At 45.5% G+C, this 19,873-nt stretch overlaps 1 protein-coding gene across 6 annotated transcripts in view; it reads left to right on the plus strand.

Annotated features, from left to right (window-relative positions):
• The window catches only part of Adam19 (ADAM metallopeptidase domain 19), a 96,832-nt gene that overhangs the window by 29,630 nt on the left and 47,329 nt on the right, over positions 1-19,873 (plus strand). For all 6 annotated transcript variants that reach the window (XM_087194909.1, XM_087194908.1, XM_087194911.1 and 3 more), the window contains exons 4-5: positions 8,369-8,447; positions 13,600-13,676. In XM_087194909.1, coding sequence (XP_087051035.1) covers positions 8,369-8,447; positions 13,600-13,676 — 156 coding nt within the window. The remainder of the gene's footprint in view (positions 1-8,368; positions 8,448-13,599; positions 13,677-19,873) is intronic.

Consider the following 19,873-nt stretch of genomic DNA (forward strand, 5'->3'; position numbering starts at 1 on the left):
ATTGGGCAATACATAGGATGAAGGACAAGCTGAAGGACTAGTTTTGGAAAGGACAAGATGCTGAAATTAATGGATAGTCCCTTCAGGAGCTACCACTGGGGGACATGAAATTCACTGAGAGGAGATCTGAGTGACCTTGTCATGTGGTCATTTGGCCAGGTGTAGAGAGGGACCTTGGCTGATACCAGGTACCCCAGAAGTAGTGGAATGAGAATGGAATATTTCTGTAAATGAAAAGCAGGCCTCTGTCATCCCAAGCAAATGGAATGGGTCCCGGGCAGGCCAGACAGTAGATGTCTACTGTGGCCCATGGGGTTTTAAAGTTCTGATGTTCTTGACTTGTGCTTTGGCTGTGTTTATGCTTTAAGACCCTAAGAAACATTGGGCAAGTTCATAAAAGTTACTGGGATGTTTAATCAAAGTCCAAAAGGGATCAAGCACAGACATTTAGAGCAGATTAATTTGTGGTCTTTGACTACCATTTTTTGCTGTTTTCAGGGTTTTTGCTGGTCCCCTCTTTCTAAGCATATGAGCCAAGGTCCAGTGACCCTGAAGGGTCCTTTTCTTTACTTTTCATGTGGCTCATCCACAGGGTCTACATTGTCTTCCTTTACAACCTAGCTATTTCCTCACACCCCTTGCCCACGTACTTCCCTCCAGGTTATCTGTGGTATCAGGTGATGAAAAACTGGTTATTTACCAAAAACTGGTGGCTAGCAAGGCTGTTGCCAGACAGTATTTTTGCTTTTAAACTTTTGTATTTCTGAGAAAAATTTCATTTCTCTGAACTGTTCTTACCCACTTCCAGCAAATACCCATAATGTGCTGTTTTGGACATTGTGAAATAAATCGGTGGACTCTTCTTGACGAGAATTCACCAAAGGCTTGAGACATTTCTAGCTAAATGGATGGACCCTGAGACCATGCTCTTAAGTGAAACAAATTCAACACACATTGGTAAATATCGCATGGTTTCTCTGGTATAAGAAACTGAAAGTGTAAATAAGGACCAAAATGTATAATAGTGAGAAATGGGAAGAAAATGTTCATATGAGAAGGGGAACAAGGGAGGAGGGAGGGAAAAAGGAAAGAAGGGATAAGAAAAAAAGAATGGAAGGGAAAAATTGGAAACAAAGCTTTTATAGATAAAGAGGGGAGGGGGTTGAAGGGAAGGGAAGGGAATGGGATAAAAAGAAGAAGAAGCAAGATATATCATGTACAGGTACAAGTTCCCTATGATGAATGTGATCATTATGTCTAGCTACAATGTACCGAGAATAAAAAGTAAAACAAAAGGAAGGAGAGAATTCCCTCAAAGGCCCCTCAGATCCCTGACAATTAAGTTGTCTGATCCCAAGATGTCATCCTATTTTCGTAGACAGCTTACTCATCTTCATGGAGGCAGCCAAGAGGGAGACACAAAGAGAATTAAATAAAAACCCTGTCGGCCAGAGGAGTAAACGCTGCTCATCTAAACATCCTTTGGTGTATAACAAAAGCAAAACACAGGACCAGGGTGGTCGGAAGAGTGCCAGGTCTTGTGGGGACAGGGAGAAGAAATAATGGGAAGTGGTTAGTGAAAAGAAGAGTTGATTTAACACATTGTTTGGAAACTTCCTTAATAGGAGGCTAAAAACAATGCGCAGGGTAGCGTTGGCTTTTTGCCGGGCTGGTGGGTGGGGCTATCTTACCTCCCCAGTGTTGCTTCTGAAGCTGGTCTGGTGATGGTGATGCTTGTTCCATTGAGCCCTCGGGCTAGGAGGAGGCCCCGAGCTCTTTACTATAGAAAGAACCTTTAAAGTTCCTTCTTCCTTGGCCTCTCTTCTCCCTCAAAAAAGAATGCTTCTGCATGTGGGCCTCTGAATTCTCCATGCCTTATTTGGACTTGTGCCATCCCTTTCACATGTCTATTCCTTTGGAGTCAGAGATGGAGTGAACGCTAGTTTGGAAACTTTGATTCTGAAACAGTTCTGTCTCTTCTTTCCCTTTCTTTTACCTTTTTTAAAAAAACAAAAGAGAGCAATACTTAGCATATTTGTTATTTTGTCCCAAATGTGAACTAGCTTAGGCCATTACATTAGCGTAACATTCCCTGCTTTTCAGAAACATTTCCCAATGCTTGCCTATCCAGGGCATCACCATTTCTACTTGATAGAAAGGAAAAACAAGGTTGAATAACTTGTGACCTGCGCAGTGTCACCTAGCTAGCCAATAGATACATACAGCAACATATACAAACATACCCCAAAAGAGGCTAGTGTTAAGAACACTCAGACACCATTATCTTTGGCATGTGTGTATATATCACTACTCCTGAAGAAAATAACAATGATATTTGTATATAGCAAATACTTTATTCTTTACAAAGAATTTTTTTTCACATTTGTCCATTTTATTTCACAAATAGTCATATAATCTTACTATGTGCCACCCACTGTTCTGGCATTTTACAGAAACCCTATAAAGGAAAGTTTGTCATTCTCCCCATTTTATAGATAATAAAACTTGGGGCACAGAGATAGTATCAACTTGGCCAGGGTCACACAACTGGGGAGTGTCAGAGCTAAGTTGAGCACCTATTTTCACATTTGATCATCTCAACATTGCTGTGATATGGTAATTATTACTCTGTTCATTTTATAGTCTAGGAATTGGGGGGATTTAGGTGGCTTCGGTGAAAATAATTCGCATACAAATACATGGTAGGTATTACACGATAAAGGTTTATTTAACAAATTAATGGGGTAATCAGAAAGATGATACAATTGGTTTAAAATTGGTAAGAGAAACTAACATGTGTATGCATGCATATGAGAGAGAAAGAGGTTTTTTATAGAGGTTAAACATCCTTAATCTGTCAATCCAAACTCCTCCAAAATTCAAAATTTTTTGAGGCCAGAGTGACACTATATGTGGAAAATTCTACACCTGGAATTTTCATGTGATGTGATGATCCACACCTAATATGCAGACGCAATGAAAATATTGTATAAAATTTCCTTCCAGCTATGTGTACTAAGGGTATATGAAATACAAATGAATTTTGTGCTTAGACTTGGGATCCTATCCCCCAAATATCTTATTATGTATCTATAAATATTGCAAAATTCATAAAAATCTGCTATCTGAAGCACTTCTGGTCCTAAGCATTTTAGATAAAAGATACTCAACCGGTAGTGAAAAAAGAATTAGAAGGATTTCTAAGATTACTAGGTTAGATACAAAATTGGTTAATATCCTAGGGCAAATAAAACCATATTCTTTGGAGTTACCTTTTCTAGTAAGTGAAGATATTTCTATTTCTATTATAGCTTATTAAGTTTTTATAATTTAACATCTAATTCTGCAGGGCCCTATGAGAGCTAGCCTAGTTAACTGTAAGTGTTAAGTCTGTCAAATACGTGACCCCCGCCCCACAGAGTCCAAAGAAACTTAACCAAGTCTTTAGACTTGAGACTAGACCACACTGTGGTTGAGAGAAACCATAGTCATCTTTTGCTTTTTTCAAGGCTTGGAAGCCCTGAAGGGGTGCACCTTGTGCAGCAGGCACTAGAACCAAAGCATTCTGAGCCTAGAACCCTCCCGTTCACATACTCGAGAGCAGCAGGAAGGCTGCACTTCCCCAAGCACCAAGTACACAAACACCTGGCTACTCTGGGAAGATTTCCTTGGAGCAAGGCCCCAGCGGAGGAGGCGGCAGTAAGAACAGCTCGGCCCAGGGCAGAGTAGTGATGCTAAAACCGGGCACCTGCGTCTGCACTGTTCTGCAGAGCAGTTGGGAAATTGTTACCACTTTGTCTTCATCAGATAAGCTTGCTTATCTGATGAGGAGGAAGGAGAGTCGAGCTCCTCAAAGATGTTTTGCAGATTTGTTTTGGTCTTGTTGCTCCTCCCTCCTGAGAAAGGGTTTTAGTTTAGAGAGTTGTTTGAAACTTGTCTGTCAGTAAATAATAGTTAAAGAAACTGCCCTGGGGTTGAAGGCTCTGAGCCTTAGGAAAGGGGACTCGGGTCTGTTTGCAGACTGTAACGGGCTCTGGGGGCCCGGCTGCTCGGACCAAAAGGTTTCAGGTCCACAGGCGATTCTCTTCTTATTCTCTGGAGAGTGATTTCATGGTTTATGTCTGGTGCTCAAGGAACAGCTTATTTTTCAGATGGGATTCAGAAGATACAGGTTTTGCTCAAGGACATTGGGGTCTGAGCGGCCCCAGTTTTAATGCAGGGCCAGCTGCTTCTGTCATGACGGTGCTGGGCCGTGGTGGACAATGCTCTCATCCCTGCCTGCCTGCGGCTTCTCCGATGGGGCTGGTGGCGACAAGGGACAGCAGAGGTTACTTTGCTCTCGAAGCCGGCACGGGGAGGGGGTAGGGTGGGAAATCTTGGACAGTCTCTGCTCTTCCTGGATACACATCACTCACAACTCATTTCCTGAAAATCCTGATGTGATCCAGTGCTGAGAGATGGCTTCCTGCCGAAGTGCTGAGCCAGCCCCTTGTCAGGGAGGAGATGAGAACAAGATGTGGTCAGAAAAGGGATAGCTGGGCCAGGAGGGCCACTCAGTGTCCATGTGGCCTCTCTGTGTGGGAATAGCAGTGTCTTTGTTCTTGAGCGCAGCACTAGGGTCTTGGCTGGCACATGGGTATATATGGTGCTAAATTGGGGTGTAGAGGATGTTGAAAAGCAATGCTTTGTTCCCTAGTGATATAATTGTACACATGATGATGAAACATGGCCTTTCTTTGGCTGCTAAAAAGAAGGCTCTTCCTGGCCAACATCTGCAGCCCCGTTTGGGGAAGGATTTCAATAAAACTAGACCTGAACTCTTGCTTATTCACCTTCCTTTTCCTGCTTGTGCTTTCCTTCCTCTTATGGCTCTTTGCAGACATTCATATCCAAGAGATTATGGTTTCCTTTTTTTCTGACATCATATATGACCTCAAGGCCACTGTCCTCACCTTCAAATTGCAATTTGGTCTACAGGTTCCTGGCAATGGTTTAGTTTTATGCTTCCACCGAAACAGAGCAGCAAAGTGCTTAAAGAGTATGGGCAACAGGATGGTTTTCAAATTCAGCCTCTGATGCTGCTGTGGACACTTGGCGGCTCTGTGTCCTCGCCTACAAAACGGGGAGGTGTGAGTGTGCTGCGATCTAGTACTTCAGTGCATGTGAACAGTTATGATGGCAAATTCTGTGGGTTGCCCAAGCTCAGAACGCTCCAGGATGTGGTGGATACAGGATGGGGCAGGGGCTTAGACAGTAAAACATGTTTACACATTTCTGAAATTTTCCTGAGAACTTGTGGTCTAAGGCGGTGGCTCTAAACTTGAACCTGCATCAGAATTACCTGGAAAGTTATTAAAAGAGAAGGCTGGGTCCCAGCCCTGGAGCTTTCCATCTGATTCGGTGGGTCTGGGGTGGACTTAACAATTTGTATTTTTAATTATATGTTGATTCCAGCAGGTAGGTAGGTGGAAGAGGAAGCAGATTGCTCCCTGTAGAGTCAGAAGACAGAATGGAAGCCAGTGGGTGCTGGCTGCCGAGAGGGAGCTTTTAATTCAGAGTAAGAACTTTGCTGTGTGTGTGTGGTCAGACATGGAATGAGTAGTCTCGGGAACTCTTTGTCCTGGAGGTATCCAGTACTGAATGGCCACCTGGCAGATTCCTACCCTAGGTAGAAGTTTCATTCACTCATATATTTATTCATTCATCTATCCATTTGTTCAGAATAAACATGTACTGCCTGCCTGGTAGGGGCTGGGAGGAAGCCTTGAAGCACAACTGTGGTCTCTGCCTTTAGGGATGCCAAAGTTTAGTTAGTTTGATTATATGATTTCCAGGGTCCTTCTCACTGTTGGAGAGTGCTGTGATGATGGGGCAGCTCTTAGAATAAGAAGCTACAGAAAGATTCTTGTCTTCTGAGGATGTGTGGTGAGAACTGACCAAAATGTGGATACCTCCACAGCTCAATTTGGATTGCTCTCTTCGGAGCATCTTAATGTCACTGGATAAATGACTTTTTCCCTGCCAAGACTCAGAAGAGGCTCAGGGTGTATTTACTGTGAGTGTATTTCCTGTAGGAAAATTCACATTTCCTCACTGGTACCTAGGATGGACCATTAAGCTCTGAACCCCTGACTGCTGTCCATTATGCAGTCTGAAAGTCTGAAAGCAGATCCAGGAAATGGGCAGCAGAAGTGAACTAATTGATTTTTATCACTCTCTCAAGTGAGGTACTGGTGAGTTAGTTAGTGGCTGGAGAATAGTAGAGAGAGAAACGGGTAAATGCCAGGAATTTTTCTGGGTTCTTCCATCACAAGCCCCGTTGAAAACAGTAATGATAATCACTAATTTTATCAAGCTTCATCCTGTGCCAAGCATGGTGTTCAATCTGCCACATGTACTATTATGTTGATTCTTTTTTATTTCCGGTACCGGGGTTTGAACTTAGGACCTTGCATTTGTGAGGCAGGCACAGCACCACTCAGTGAAATCCCTGGCCTTGTGTTATTTGATTCTTAAGACAGTCTGATCAACCAGGTATGTTACCCTCATTTTTGTGGAAGTGGAAACCAAGGTAACTAACTCCTGGCCCTAGGGACAGAAGTCAGAACTGGAATCAAAACCTCATTCTTCTGGACTCCAGACCATAATGCAGATTCCTAATATGCTGAACTAGTCATTCATTACTTCAGTAATTAGCTGAGTAGTTCTTTCATTTGGCAAGTGTTAAGCATTGATATACCAGGGAGCAAACTGCTTGGCCTCAGCCCTCATGGAGCTTAGTGTGTTTCCTTCAGACTGTCCCAGATCCTGGCTGGTTAGACGCTAAGCCTTAGCAGCTAAGGAGAATGAGAAAGTTAGTGGCAAGTTAGTGAGTGACCGGAAGTCTCCATGTGTATGAGACTTTCTCTGTGCCGGCCAGGTTTTGTGCTTTGATTTACTTTTACATATACCTGTTGGGGTTTCTTTCTTCTTGTCAAGGCTGTATGTTAATTCTCGAGGCATTTGCCTTCTGAGGGCGCTCTGTGGAGGAGGGAGAGTCTGAGTCCGGAGCCCCAGAACTTGGAGCTGAAAGCAAGCCTAGATATTCTACAGAGACCCTCTCTCCCTGGGAAGTGTCGCCTCTTCCGAAACATGGATTGCCCCTTCTGATATCTCTGGCCACCTGTGCTGACCTCAGCCTTCATTTTCTACCTTTTAAAAGCAGTTTTGAAATAGGTTTTGTTTTCAAAATAAACATCTGATTATTATTTTAAAAGTCAATTTCAGAAATATGTAACTTTGATCATTGTGATCATCTCTTGTAATCCCCTGAAATCATCAGCTTTCACAGTAGCCATTCCAGTGCATGCACTCGTTTGTGCATTTGTCAGGTTTTCATTAAAATGGACTTTCAAATTACAAGCTTTTCCGAAATTTACTGTTTCTAACTCCATTTTAGACACCTTTCCACTAGAACATATATCTCCACATCATTATTTTTTTCTTCCATATTAATTTTGAACGGTGTTTTCCATTAGAAACCCCTTTTGCCCACTGACCTGGCCTTTCTCTGGATCAATTCTGTTAGATGAAACATCCATTTGGTCCTTTCATCTTTCTTTTGACTTTTAGAGAAATTCTGGGAACCTTGTTTGGTGTTGCCTGGCTTGTGTTGTGGTGTTCTTAACTTCAGCTTCAAAAGGTCTGAGACAAGAGAGAAACTACTATCCAAGTTTAGAAAATAAGGAATTTATTGGAAGAGCAACATACAGAACTATCAGGTCACAGGAAATTTGAGACTTCTAGGCCTTAGGAAGGGTAGGCAAAGGCAGCTCCATTTACCCACATAGCAGGAATAGATACAGCGCTTCCCTCTGTTTGAACTTGCAATTGCATTCCACTGGGGTTGCTTAAAACATATGCCAGCCCTGGACCAGGACCACGTGGTACCCCTTGATGGACAATCCCACCAAAACATGCAACAGGGAGGACATTATCTTTTCCAGAAAAATTGATGTGCTGATACTCAAACTCAGTGCGTGTAATGTTGGAAAGTTGATTGCAGTTTAGGATAGGGTCCATAGACCCTGGAATATTTCATGTATGTGTTTGTATGTCTATTTTCTCAGGACCAAGAAAAAACTAAAATTATTGCTTTAATTCTGTCAGCTCCATCTGGTTGGAGTGATGATCCCAATAAATATAAAATTAATGACAAAATTCCTCATTTTCCTTTTTATTCCTGACCTCCTGATGGCCACCCAGTATCTTCTGCATGGAGAGGCTTGGGGTGGCCTTTCCTGAGCCAATTAAAATCACTGGCCATTGTTACCAGGGGGATTGAAGTCCATCAGCTAAAGATACAAATATGTGTTTTTATTCTTTGCAGGCAGATTTTTGCTCCAGGCTATACAGAAACCCACTATACTCCAAATGGCAACTCTCAAACCACCACTCTGAAATCTGAGGTAAGTTCAGGTCTTTTCCAGTAGCTGCCCTAGCTGGGTTTCACTCCTAGGGAGTGAGGAGGTGCTGGAGATGCTCCCTTCTCTGAAGAGATTCTTTTCCCCCTGACTAAAGACCAAAGGAGCAAACAGGAGAAACAAAATATACAAAATGTGCATCTGTTGTATCTCACATACCCCCTGTCATTTGCTGAATAAAACCACTGAACAAATAGAATGTTCTAGGGTAATTGCACTGATAAAATTGCTATAAATCATCCGAGAGTTCTGTTAATTACCAACATATTAACAAAACTTTTAAGTAAAAAATAACTTGCTCATAATCCTGTCATCTCATCCATTTAGATGTTTGATCAGGCCTTTTGAAAAGTAGATGTATAAGGTATACTGAGTTGTAATTACTGTGCATACAAATTTTATAGTCTGCCTTTTTAATGTGATTTTATGGTATGAATGTTTCCTTATTGTGCTGCTATCTTAATATTGGACATTTCCCCTTTAAAATTGTTATTTTTTATTAGTACATGTTTGCAGTACATAATGATACATCTTTTGTGGGTAATTGGTACTCATACATGACACATCTTAATTCTTTGTACATCCTCCTAACATCTCTCGGTCCCCTTCCCATTTGTTAAAGATCTATCTCCCTATTTCCTATTGTCTTTTATTTTGCTCTTTGATTTATTTATACTTTGGGTTTCTCGTATAAGAGAAACGATATTTAAGTTTGTGTGTCTGATTTATTTCACTAACATGGGTTCAAGATGCGCCTATCTACAAATGAGTCACATTTATCCTTCTATAGCAGACCAGTACGCCATTGTGTATAATACCACATTTTCTCTATCCATTCATCTGGTGATGGGCGTATAGGCACTATCAGTTACTAATAGTGCAGATTAATATATTAGATTGCCCTAGAATGGGGAAAGGGACTCAGGACAGTTACGTTAATAGACCTAAGGGACCTACAGTGTGGTAGCTAGGTAGCTGAGGGGCTGTTAGATTGCAGGATGTGACGGTTAACGCACCTTCTTTTCCAGGTCCTCCTTGGATGGGGGCGGAGGGGAGAGTGTGTCCCTTGTCTGCCACAGGGAAGATAGACTGTGTTGTCTCATTTCCAGGGAAGCTGTCTAGCTGCCATCCATACCTCTGCCCTCATCAGTCCACACTTCTTCCTTCTTCAAATCTCTGTTCTCTGCCTCTGAGGACACGGTTAAGGGCAGGGACTGGGTAACAGCCAGGCTCAGGGAGCTCTTAGCCCTTACAACCCCACAAAACACCCTCCTCTGAGATTGGCTCCCTCCCGCTGTGCACCCAGAGCTCAAAAAAGGGTCTCAGTCCACAAATGTGCCATGAGCTCATGCTTCCTGGCGTGAAAGCCCCCTGAGGTGGCTCTATAGACTGAGAAGCTGCAGAATGCAGTGACTTCATGACTGATCTTGACTTGTTCTTTGTGTTCTGTGCTTGTACATTAGGCAGAGACGTTGTGAGACCCTTTCAGAAACAGAGCAGTAGAAGAGAATGTTCCTTCCTCCCCGGAATTGGCACCCTTCCTGAAGGTCTTGACTGAAGCACATCCTAGCTGAACCATGGCACGGCTTCCTACTTTCTTGCATACCCTCCTGTACTCAGACCTGGGGGGTCCCAGTCCATTTTCTCACTGGGGAGCTGAGAAATCAAGGAGGAACTGGAATGGAATAAACCACTTGGCTGCTCTTGACCCAAGTACTGAGGGCAGTGCTCTGTTCAACTTGGCCAGGAGTAGCTGGAGTTCTGGGAACCTTATCAGGGCTCATCAGCCAGGCCTTTAGGTTGCAGCCTGAATGTAGGTCAGGTCACTGGGGGAATGGGCCTGTGATGTGTTCCAAAAGAGTTATAGGGTGTGGGATCTCAAGCCAGGGTTGTAATCTTGGCTTTAACTAAGTTGCATGGCCTTAATCAACCCTTCCAACCACACTACTGTTGAGTTTTTTCATCCCTCAAATTAGATATGCTGTTATTTGACCGTCTGGGCTATTGGAAGCATAACATGAATCACTGATTTTCATGGGAATTTATAAACCTCCTTTCTAATCCCACATTTTATAGATGAGGGAATTGAGAGGAGATGAGAAAAAGTAGCTTGCTCAACTTCAGAAGTAGCAAGGCTTAGGCTAGAACTTCCCCCCTTTTGCTTGAGGTGATAGGCATAACAAAGCATTGGCAAGAGAAGTCCTGTGTCCTTTGTGGATGCCGGTGCCACTGTGGCTGGGAGAGGCAGAGGAGAGAGTTTGGGGATGGGCTGCTGGAGTGCAAATCTCCACTTTGCTGTGCCACTTTGTAAATGACTTAAAACCTCTCTAATCTTTAGTTTCTTCCTTTTAAAACGTGAGGATAATTAAGCTGTTTCTTAAGGTTGTGGTCAGAACTAAAGGGAAAAAATCTCAAGTTGTTAAGTGCTAAGAGCTAGAGAGCTGTCAGCACTACTGTGACCAACAGTAGATGGCAAGTGTCCTGGTCACACGTGACAGTGAATGCAAAAGCCCTCTGTATACTTCTTGTTACAAGAGTCAGCTGTCGCACTGTTTCAGAGTGCATCTGGGCCTGGGCTGTGTGCTCCAAAAGCGTTGGTCCAGAGTCTGGAAGAGATACAGGGCTTCTTTACAGCTGGCTCTGGATTTGAGTTCTCTTCCCTTGTGAAGGCACCAGTGTTTTGAAACTGTGGCTGACCTGCACTTCTGAACTCATTGCTTCTCCATCATGTCCACTTCTGTGAGCCCCATTTACGCAACAGAGACTTGACCTCCTGCTTCTCCCTGGGCAGGGTCTTGTGTTGTGGGGTTTGTGGCCTCACTGTTGAGTTGTAAGGACCAATGTAAACTTGTTCATTTGATTATCCACCCCCAGGCCCCAGAGCCCAGGGATAGGTGAAGAAGCCACGTGACAGGTTGGCATTTCCAAATAGATGGACTCCTGGTCAGAAGGAGGGCTTGGCTGCCTCGTGTTCTTCCGTAGGTGCTGAGGGGCATGGCTTTCCTTTGCATTTCTCTAAAGGCTGGAGTCTGACTTATGGTCCACACTGTTTGATGCAAAGCGAGGGTCAGTGCCTGTCCCTCCTGACTGTGTGAGTGTGAATGGGCACCCAGCTGATGGACTGTCAGGAGACGAATGCCTGTGACTCAGTGAATGAGTCTAGTTAGGTGTCACCTTGGCCTGCATCCTCTGATCTGGCTGCATGACTTAGCTGGTTAGGATGTAGAATCGGCACAGCTAAGACCACTGATTGAGCCCTTTGCTGGGTGTCCACATCTCTCAAAGTCACATTCAGCCTTTAATGAAGGAGACTTTAATGACAATGTGGTCACTGATGTATATTGCCTACCACTCTAGACCAGGTGCTGTGCAAGCTGTAAATTGTACAGCTGCTTCTTGATAAACTCCGTGAGTAGATGCTGAAGACACAGAAGGCCAGAGAGCGATTGTTTATGTGGCTGGTAGATGTGGGTGCCTGGATTTACATCTGGCCTGGATATGCCAAGTGCTTGAATTTAATTGTTAGGCTGTACTCATGTCTAAAGCCAGGAGGGGGTAGAGCCAGAAAATACAGACAAATGGGCTTGTGTCTCCTGGGCCACATATCTGCCTGTCATCGACAAGCAAACAACTGCACAGATTGGTCTTGGAGATGGGTCCTTGCACTGTCACCCAGGGGAAGCCCCAGCATCCATGACTAGCTCTGCTCAGGCTCATGGTGTTGGGGAGAAAAGAGAACGCTTCCATGTGTGCAACCTCCATTAGGCCTTTTCAGAACTTGGCTCTGTCCTGGCGGCTTCACCTTCTTTCTGTTCTGGCCAGTTCATCTCTCCTGACCTCTCTGAGACAAAATGTATAGGAATATGTCCCTTGTTACTACCTCTCAGTTTCTTGGGGGAGATTCTTATTTTGTGCCTATTTGATTTAGTACTTTAGCACTCTCAACAGTGCTATTTGCCTCATAAATACTGTGGTTACCTACTTACGAAACACTGCTAGTGCCTCAGACTTTCATTTGCAATTATTTTTATTTGGACCCCTAATTAATCACTGGCTCTTATAAGACCATAAGCCCCTGAGATGCCAGAATTGTGTTTCTCTTTGCTCATTGTTGTGTCTCTGGGGCCTAGCCCAGGGCCTGGCACATAGTGGTGCTCCATAGCTATTTGTAGTATAGAAGAATCAGCCAGGTTTGGGAGAGCAGATGGCCATGAGCCACAATGACTGCAGAAGAGCATCAGGCCTCTTGGACCCAGGTGCCAAGTCAAGAGGATCTAGGTGTGGAGCAATGGGGCCAAGCATCATGAGCGATGGAAGGGATGGGGGTACTCAGTTTCTAGGGCTGCTATATCAGAGCACCATGGACTTGGATGCTAAAACAACAGAAATGTAGTATTTCAGAGTTGGGGGTTAGAATTTCAAAATCAAGATGTTGCCAGGGTCACGGTCCCTCCAAAGCCTCAGGGAAGAATCCTCCTTGCCTCTTGTGACTTCTGATAGGTCCGTAGTGTTCCTTGGCTTGTAGCTTCATTTCTCCAGTCCTTGCCTCTGTATTCACATGACTTCTTTTCTTCCTGTGTATGTGTCTTTGTGTCCTCCCTTCTTCTTCTAAGGACACAAGTCATGGGACCCACTTTAGTCCAGTATGACCTCATGTTAATGTAATTACATGAGCAAAGACTCGATTGCCAAATGAAGTCCTATTCTGAGGTTACTGGTGGACGTGCATTTTAGGGAGATACTGGTCAACCCACAACACGAGGTTAAAAAGGAGGCAATGGTGGGAGGTAGCCTCTTTCAGAAGCCGGTGTTTCTGGTGGCTGACATCATCTTGTGGCGAGAGCTCCAAACTAGGTCCAAAAATCCGGGGTTGTACAAAGGAGACCTTTGACAAATCTCTGCTCCTGTGAACCTATTCATCTGTTCAGTGGGCATAAGGACATCTGTGCTGCCCCGATCTCCTGGGATTATTATGAGGAACTGGCTTGGAGAGCTCTTGGAGAGCAGGTTGTAAGGTGCTATGAGGTTAGAGTAGATATATAATAAACGATCAGCTATCTGTCACCTCCATGAGGCATTAACATTGGCATGCTTATCAGTGTCATTTATCCGTGATCACTTCCTTTCTCTTTGCTAGGATCACTGCTTCTATCACGGGACGGTGAGGAAGACAGAAAGGTCCAGCGTCACACTCAGCACCTGCCGGGGAATTAGGTAAGGGACCCTGGCACTCTTCCCCAGGCTTGGGGTTGTCCAGACAAGCAGGGCTAGCCGAATGCTAGGACACTGAGAGTGTGTGTGGGGCCAGGCATGGAAGGAGCAAGGGAAATCCTGTATTATCCACAAATCCACTGGGGTTGGGTTTCCCTCTCCTGAGCAACTTGATGTTTTAAAACATAGGTTTTATTATATACGTATGGTCAGACCAGCAAGTCAGGAGATGACTACCATTGAAAAGGTGGTTTTACTCATAGAAAAAGGAGGCCCACTACCATGAGTGGCTACATGGGAAGGGCTAGAGTTATCAAGAGGCAGAGGGAGTGAGGAGAAATGTGGGTAGGTGCCTTTACTGTGGTGTCTGCCCCAAGGAATGTATGAGGCAGGGTAGGCAGGTTTAGGATTAGCTAGTTGGAATAATTTCTGGGGCTGTCTATTCCTTGCTCTCTGGTACCTGGCTCTGGGGTGATGGGGCAGGTGGATAGTGGCCTAGAGTGTAGGATCCCAATACAGTAGATGACTGGGGAGTCGGCTCTGATTGGGTGGCCTGCATTTGAACAGCGTAGTACTGGCAAGTTGTTTACTATATCTAGCAGTTAGATAACCATGGTGGAGGGAAGTTCTGCCAAGGGCAGAAAGACCCCGGATGTCAAAGCACCAGAAGACAGAAGATAAGAGATGTGGTAAATACACTGGAAATTGTACTTAAGCATTCTTTCCCACTTCTTAGGTCTTTTATGTTAGACAGACTCATGGATAGTGGAAAAGGAAATGAACAGTTTGTGAAAACAAATGATGGGAAAAGAAAGGAGCGAGGCAAGGTTAATTTTCAAAATAGAAAACCACCTGAAAAGTCCCACCCAGATAGAGCTTTGGAAAGAGAGAAACCTTTTCTTCTCCAAGCCAGGCTACCTGGGTTTGAATCAGTAGCAGTTTACCAGCTGGCAAACTTTGAGACTGCCTGGACTCTTTTGTACAATGCAGACAAAAAGAATATATACGTGGTGTTGTGGAGGTGAGATGTGCTAATAGACATCTGATCATCAGGCTGCACTGGAGCATAGTCAGCACCCATACAGTAATCTCTGAGGCCAGCGATGGCAAAACTTTCAGAGCTTGCAGTGGTACAAACAGCCCGCTGTGGCACATGTGCCGTAGGTTCGCCACCACTCTCTAGGTTCTGTCTTTTCCAGGTGATGTCCAAAGATGGGCAGGATAATGTCAGCTGGGAGGTCGCTCTTCAGGTCCATCCAGAATGACTGGATTATAGCCTGCTTTTACCAAGACCCCAAGTGGCTCATATGCGCAATAGTTTGTACCTAAGCTATGTGTCCCTTGAGAATATGAATTATAGCTCAAATCCTGGTGTCTTCCACCAGCCTGCCCTAGTGCTTTACATAGACTAGGATCTACCCTGTGTGTAGAAGTGATAAATATTATTCATTTAGACTTCTCTTTCTCTCTTGTTTTCATTTTTTTATTGAGATGAAGATCTGAAAAACGATTCTAATTTCCTATCCCAATTGCCTGCGTTTTGATTGTCTGTACTGTGCAGTGCCTATATTCAGTGTGCTGGTAAGCTAGCTCAGTGAAAAAAAGAAAAAGCTCTAATTTGTAGCATTTGCCTATAGGCTGGTAAAGCTGCTTCCATCATGACCCATTTCAAGCTACCAACATGAAGCTATTGAGGGCCGAATTGAGAGTACAGTACTTGCTCACCATTCATTGGCCTTTGTGAGCTGGAAGGCAAGGGCTGCACTGAGGATCCTTCCTCTCTTTATCAGTTAATTCATTCAGTGACTACAGTACTTATTTCATTCAACAAATTAATACTGGGTGTCTTGGTATGCCCATCCTCTATGCAGGTGGAGAGAAAATCAGCCTTGTGATTTTCAGAGCTCTCCATTCTCTCATCTGTAAAATGCTCATTAGCAGCAGGCATGGCAGAGATTGCTAAGTGCTAAATTAATGCTATAGCATTTTACAAGCACATGGAATTTGTATCAGCTTTTAACAGTGAAACCACGCCAAGAGCCAGGTTCACATAAAAACTGAAGGCCTCACTCGCTGCAGGTCCCACATGTCTGTTTACATATTGGGCCGTGTTCTCCCTGTAAGGCTGTGTGGTGAGTCTCTGGAGGAAATTAAGCAGGAGATAGGTTTTGGCTAGGAGGCCATAACAGAACGGCCCCAAATCCCCCACTCAGTGACCTGATTGAGTCCAATCAGCTGGCCTCTTGGTGGTGTTTACAGGCCCAGCCGCCACCACCTGCAGTCTACAAGTAAACAAAATCTCTCCCAAGAAGGAGGGAAAGGAACATGCAGGTGTGACCTGCTTCTCTCTGCCTCTTCCCCATCCCCTTCGTCTGGAGCAGTGGGAACTTGGCTTGGTCTCTTGGAAATCATTCCAACAGCCGGGTTGACAGCAGGAAGCACAGTGAGCCACCCATGTGTTTCTGCTTTGCATGCTTCCGTCTGCCCGGCTCTGCCCGCCTTCCTTTCCCAGCCACTCACTGTACACCTTGAGACCAAGACTGTGGGTGGACTGATTTAAGACCTGGAGGCTCAGGCCAGATGGGTCTGTTTGGACCCTGGAGGAGGAGGAGCAGCAGCTGCCATGGCAGCAGTGTTCACACCCATGGCCTTCACACTCAGGTCTTTCCCAAGGCTCAGAAAACCATGCTGCAATGGAAAATCTGCATAGCTATTGTTCTTCAACTTTTTCCAACTTAGAATTATGTCTTAGGTATACATAGATCTAAGAAATTATTTTAATGGTTGCTTAATATCTTATGTATCAATATATGGCAAGTTTAACTATACAGACAGCCTTTCAGAGGCACACAATAAATCGTCCTTAGTCGTATAATTGAGGGCTCGCTCATATATTACAGCAGCATCTCGGTCCTCCAACATCTGGGGCTTCTACTCACAGTGATTATGCCCTACCTCTGATCCCTGGACTCACAATCTCTGAGAGAGGGAAAGAAATTATAAAATGGAGAGTGAATACAGGAGAATGTGTACAGATGTGCACATGATGGCCTGGAATGAGCTCAAAGCTCCGAGTCAAGGGAGCCTTTGCGATTTAGCGCCACGCGTCCCTGCTGTGTGATTTCTGTGGTTTCCTCTCCCCATTTATTTTTGTCCTTGGCTCTGTCGTGGCCAGGCTGGAACCTCCCTGGGCCTTACTCAGTTGCATGTCTTGGTCCTGGGAAAGAGGTGTGGGCAGTGGGGGAGGGCTGTGAAGGCTCCACCCCAGAACAATGAGCCTGGACCTAAGGAGATGTAGGGTGGGCCCCTAGCTCTACATTTACTCACTGGGTGATGTGAACAAGTTCCCTTCTTTTTTTTTTTTCTGGGTTTTCCCCTCCTCCACATAACTAGAGCAGGCCAAATGGTCAAAAGCCCCCTTTAGCATGGGCGGCTCTGGGCTGTGAGAAGAAGGGGCAGAATCTCAAGGAGGTGGGAGCACAAGGTGGGAGGTGGCTGCTGTACATGCAGCCAGGCCTAAGAAGGGCCATGGCGCTCTGACCCTTGAAAACATGGCCTTCCTTCTGGAAAAGAGAGAAATGCCACCCTCGGGTCAGGTGCTGTGTGTATTAAGCCCTCAGAGGACAGTACCATTAAGTTGTAACAAACCTCGTTTCTGGCATGCCCGGGTTCCTGTGTACAGTTTACTTTTTATCATGCTCTTAGCAAAAAGCAATACAATGGAGAGTGGAGCAAAGAGCCTGCCCCTGAGGTCCTGGCCACCCTGCCTCCTGGGCCCTGCAGCCCCCACCTACAGTCTGATCTCCGCCTCTGCCAGTGCTAATGTTTAGCAAATGAAACCACCCAAGACTCTTAGAAGAAAGCTAAACAGTTGATGGGAGCACGGAGGGAGGCCAGCAGAGGACTTAGGGCCGGGTGGTAACAGGGGCAAGCCTCCAACTACATTCTCAGAAATTCCTCCACTGACAAAGCTGGGCTTCACTATAAAGTTCTGGGGCTTGGGCCCGTCGTCCTCCATCTCCAGGTAGTCCAGGAGGATTGTACCTGGGACATGGGGTGAAACACTGGGGGCCACAGTGAGAGGAAGGAGGTCAGTGGCCACAGACTCATTGCCAAAAGGGCTGTCAGTGTTCTCCCATGCTTGTGCCTTTCAAACTGGAATCTGCCCACTCCTGGACCAGCTGCTCAGAGCCCTGCAGATGCCTGGCTGACCATGGGTCCCCAGCCAAAGTCCTTGAGTGTTGCTGTCCAAAGAATTACCTGTGGGACCTCTGCAGATGCTCAGGCTTGCAGAGTCTGAGTCTTCTAGATTGGCCAGGACATCTGTGCTTTTAATGCACTCTGTAGAGTGTTCTGATCCATAGCTCTGAGAGCACTGATCCTAGGGATTTCTGGCTCACTGGTTTGGATCTTCACTGAAGGAGGCAGATAGCATAGAGGTTAAGGGAATAGGGCCCGGAGTCTGTGACCCTCAATTCTTTGGCCCCAGACTACCTGTGAGAGCTTCTTATTCTCATCTTCCTCACCTGTAAAGTGATGTTTGTTTTGGTGCCTACCTTACAATGTGATGTGGGAATGAGTTTAAGAGTAATGTTTGTAAACACCGTGGCTGGCATGTGGTTAGTTCTCAGTACATGCAGAAAGTAGACCGGATGTGTCCTGTGCCTTCTGATCTTCAGGAATCTGAGGCCCTACTTTGGATAGGCCAGTTGCATCATGGCCACTCACTTCAGAAGAGAAGTTCTGGCACTGTGACTAGCAGACATCTGTAAGCTGGGGATACCTTTCCGACCCACTCTCCAGGGCTCTGGTGGCAGAGGCAGTGTAGTAGGGTCAGGCTTAAGGCTGTGGGACTTAGAAACTGACAGCCCAACTTCTGCTTTTATTCTGGCTACCTGTGGGACTTTCAGTTAATTATTTAACCTTGCTAAGCCTTAATTTTCCTAGTTATATCATGGAGATCATATTTATAAGTGTCACAAAAGCAAGTGTGAATGATAAAATGGTTAACATAGTGCCTGGTCCACAGCAATGGAGTAATTAATATGATGATGATTCACCATTCTCTACACATTGGCTTGGTCTCTATTCTCTTCGGCCCAGAGGCTTGCTTAGGTGATGCCGCATCAGCTACACCTGTGGCTCTAATGTTGAAACTTTCACCAATTGCAGTGTGGAACTTTCCACTCACTGGGTGTAATTTCCGCAGCCACACCCTGATGCACATAGGACCATCGATTGGCTTGTGGTCCAGCCCTGAGTTTTGCCCATTAGGGGAAATGGAGGTGGTAGGAGAGGCCTTGGGCAGCTGAAATGGAAGATAGTTTGGGAACAGGATGTACGTAGCAGCTCTCGCCCGTGCCCTTTCCTGTGCAGCACAGAGAGTGGATGTGACCCTTGCTCTTTGCCCACTCCCACTCCCAGCTGCTGAGGGAGCACCTGGGCACCCTGCCGAGGGCTGGGCAGATATTGCTATGTTAGCCTGGGTGAGGCCAAAGGGAAGCTGTTCAGGCTCCCTAGCACAGGATGAGGTCAGCCAGGGATGGGTTTCAGGCAGTGCTATTGCAGACGCAGCCTCATACTGTCTTCCCTGAGAAGGTCATAAGCTGTTCTCAATGGAAAAAGCCTGGGTGGGTGCCCCAAGGGGCAGAGGCCTGGGCTCTGGGAGAAGCCCTGCTGGTGTAGGTGGCAGAGACTCGGAGCTGGAAATACAGTGCTTTAGATTTGGAGCGCTATGGATGACGAGGGAGGTTTGGAGCATATGAAACGCTGCCAATGCCCAGGAACCCACTTCTGGGTTTCCTTCTCCCCCCGAGCCTCCAGTGCATTCCTCTGCTTGAGTGTTGGTTTCGCTGCGTTGAGGATGGCAGATAGGCCCAGGCCTCACCTTAGCCTCCGTGGATCTTGGGAGCACCAGGTAGTGTGGTGAGCCCTCTCTCTGGGTCCAGGTTAGCCCTCCAAGACCTCACAGATGTCTCTGAGCAGCTGCATTTAACCCATCTACATCAGAGCTGATGAAGGCCTTTGACTCTCTCTGTTCTATATTTACAATAACGTATTTCCTGTTCAGACCCTCTGCTTGCTTCCCCAGGGTGGGCACTTTGTTGGCCTCTCTCACTGCTCCATCCTCAGCAACTAGCATGATGCCTAGCGTGGAAGCTGAGAAGACGTCTGCGGAATGACTGGCTGTTCTCCCGCGG

The sequence above is a fragment of the Heterocephalus glaber genome, unplaced genomic scaffold (assembly GCF_053883595.1).
Source record: "Heterocephalus glaber isolate CG9 unplaced genomic scaffold, H.glaber_assembly_v1.0 deba00001606, whole genome shotgun sequence".
Lineage (NCBI taxonomy): Eukaryota > Metazoa > Chordata > Mammalia > Rodentia > Bathyergidae > Heterocephalus > Heterocephalus glaber.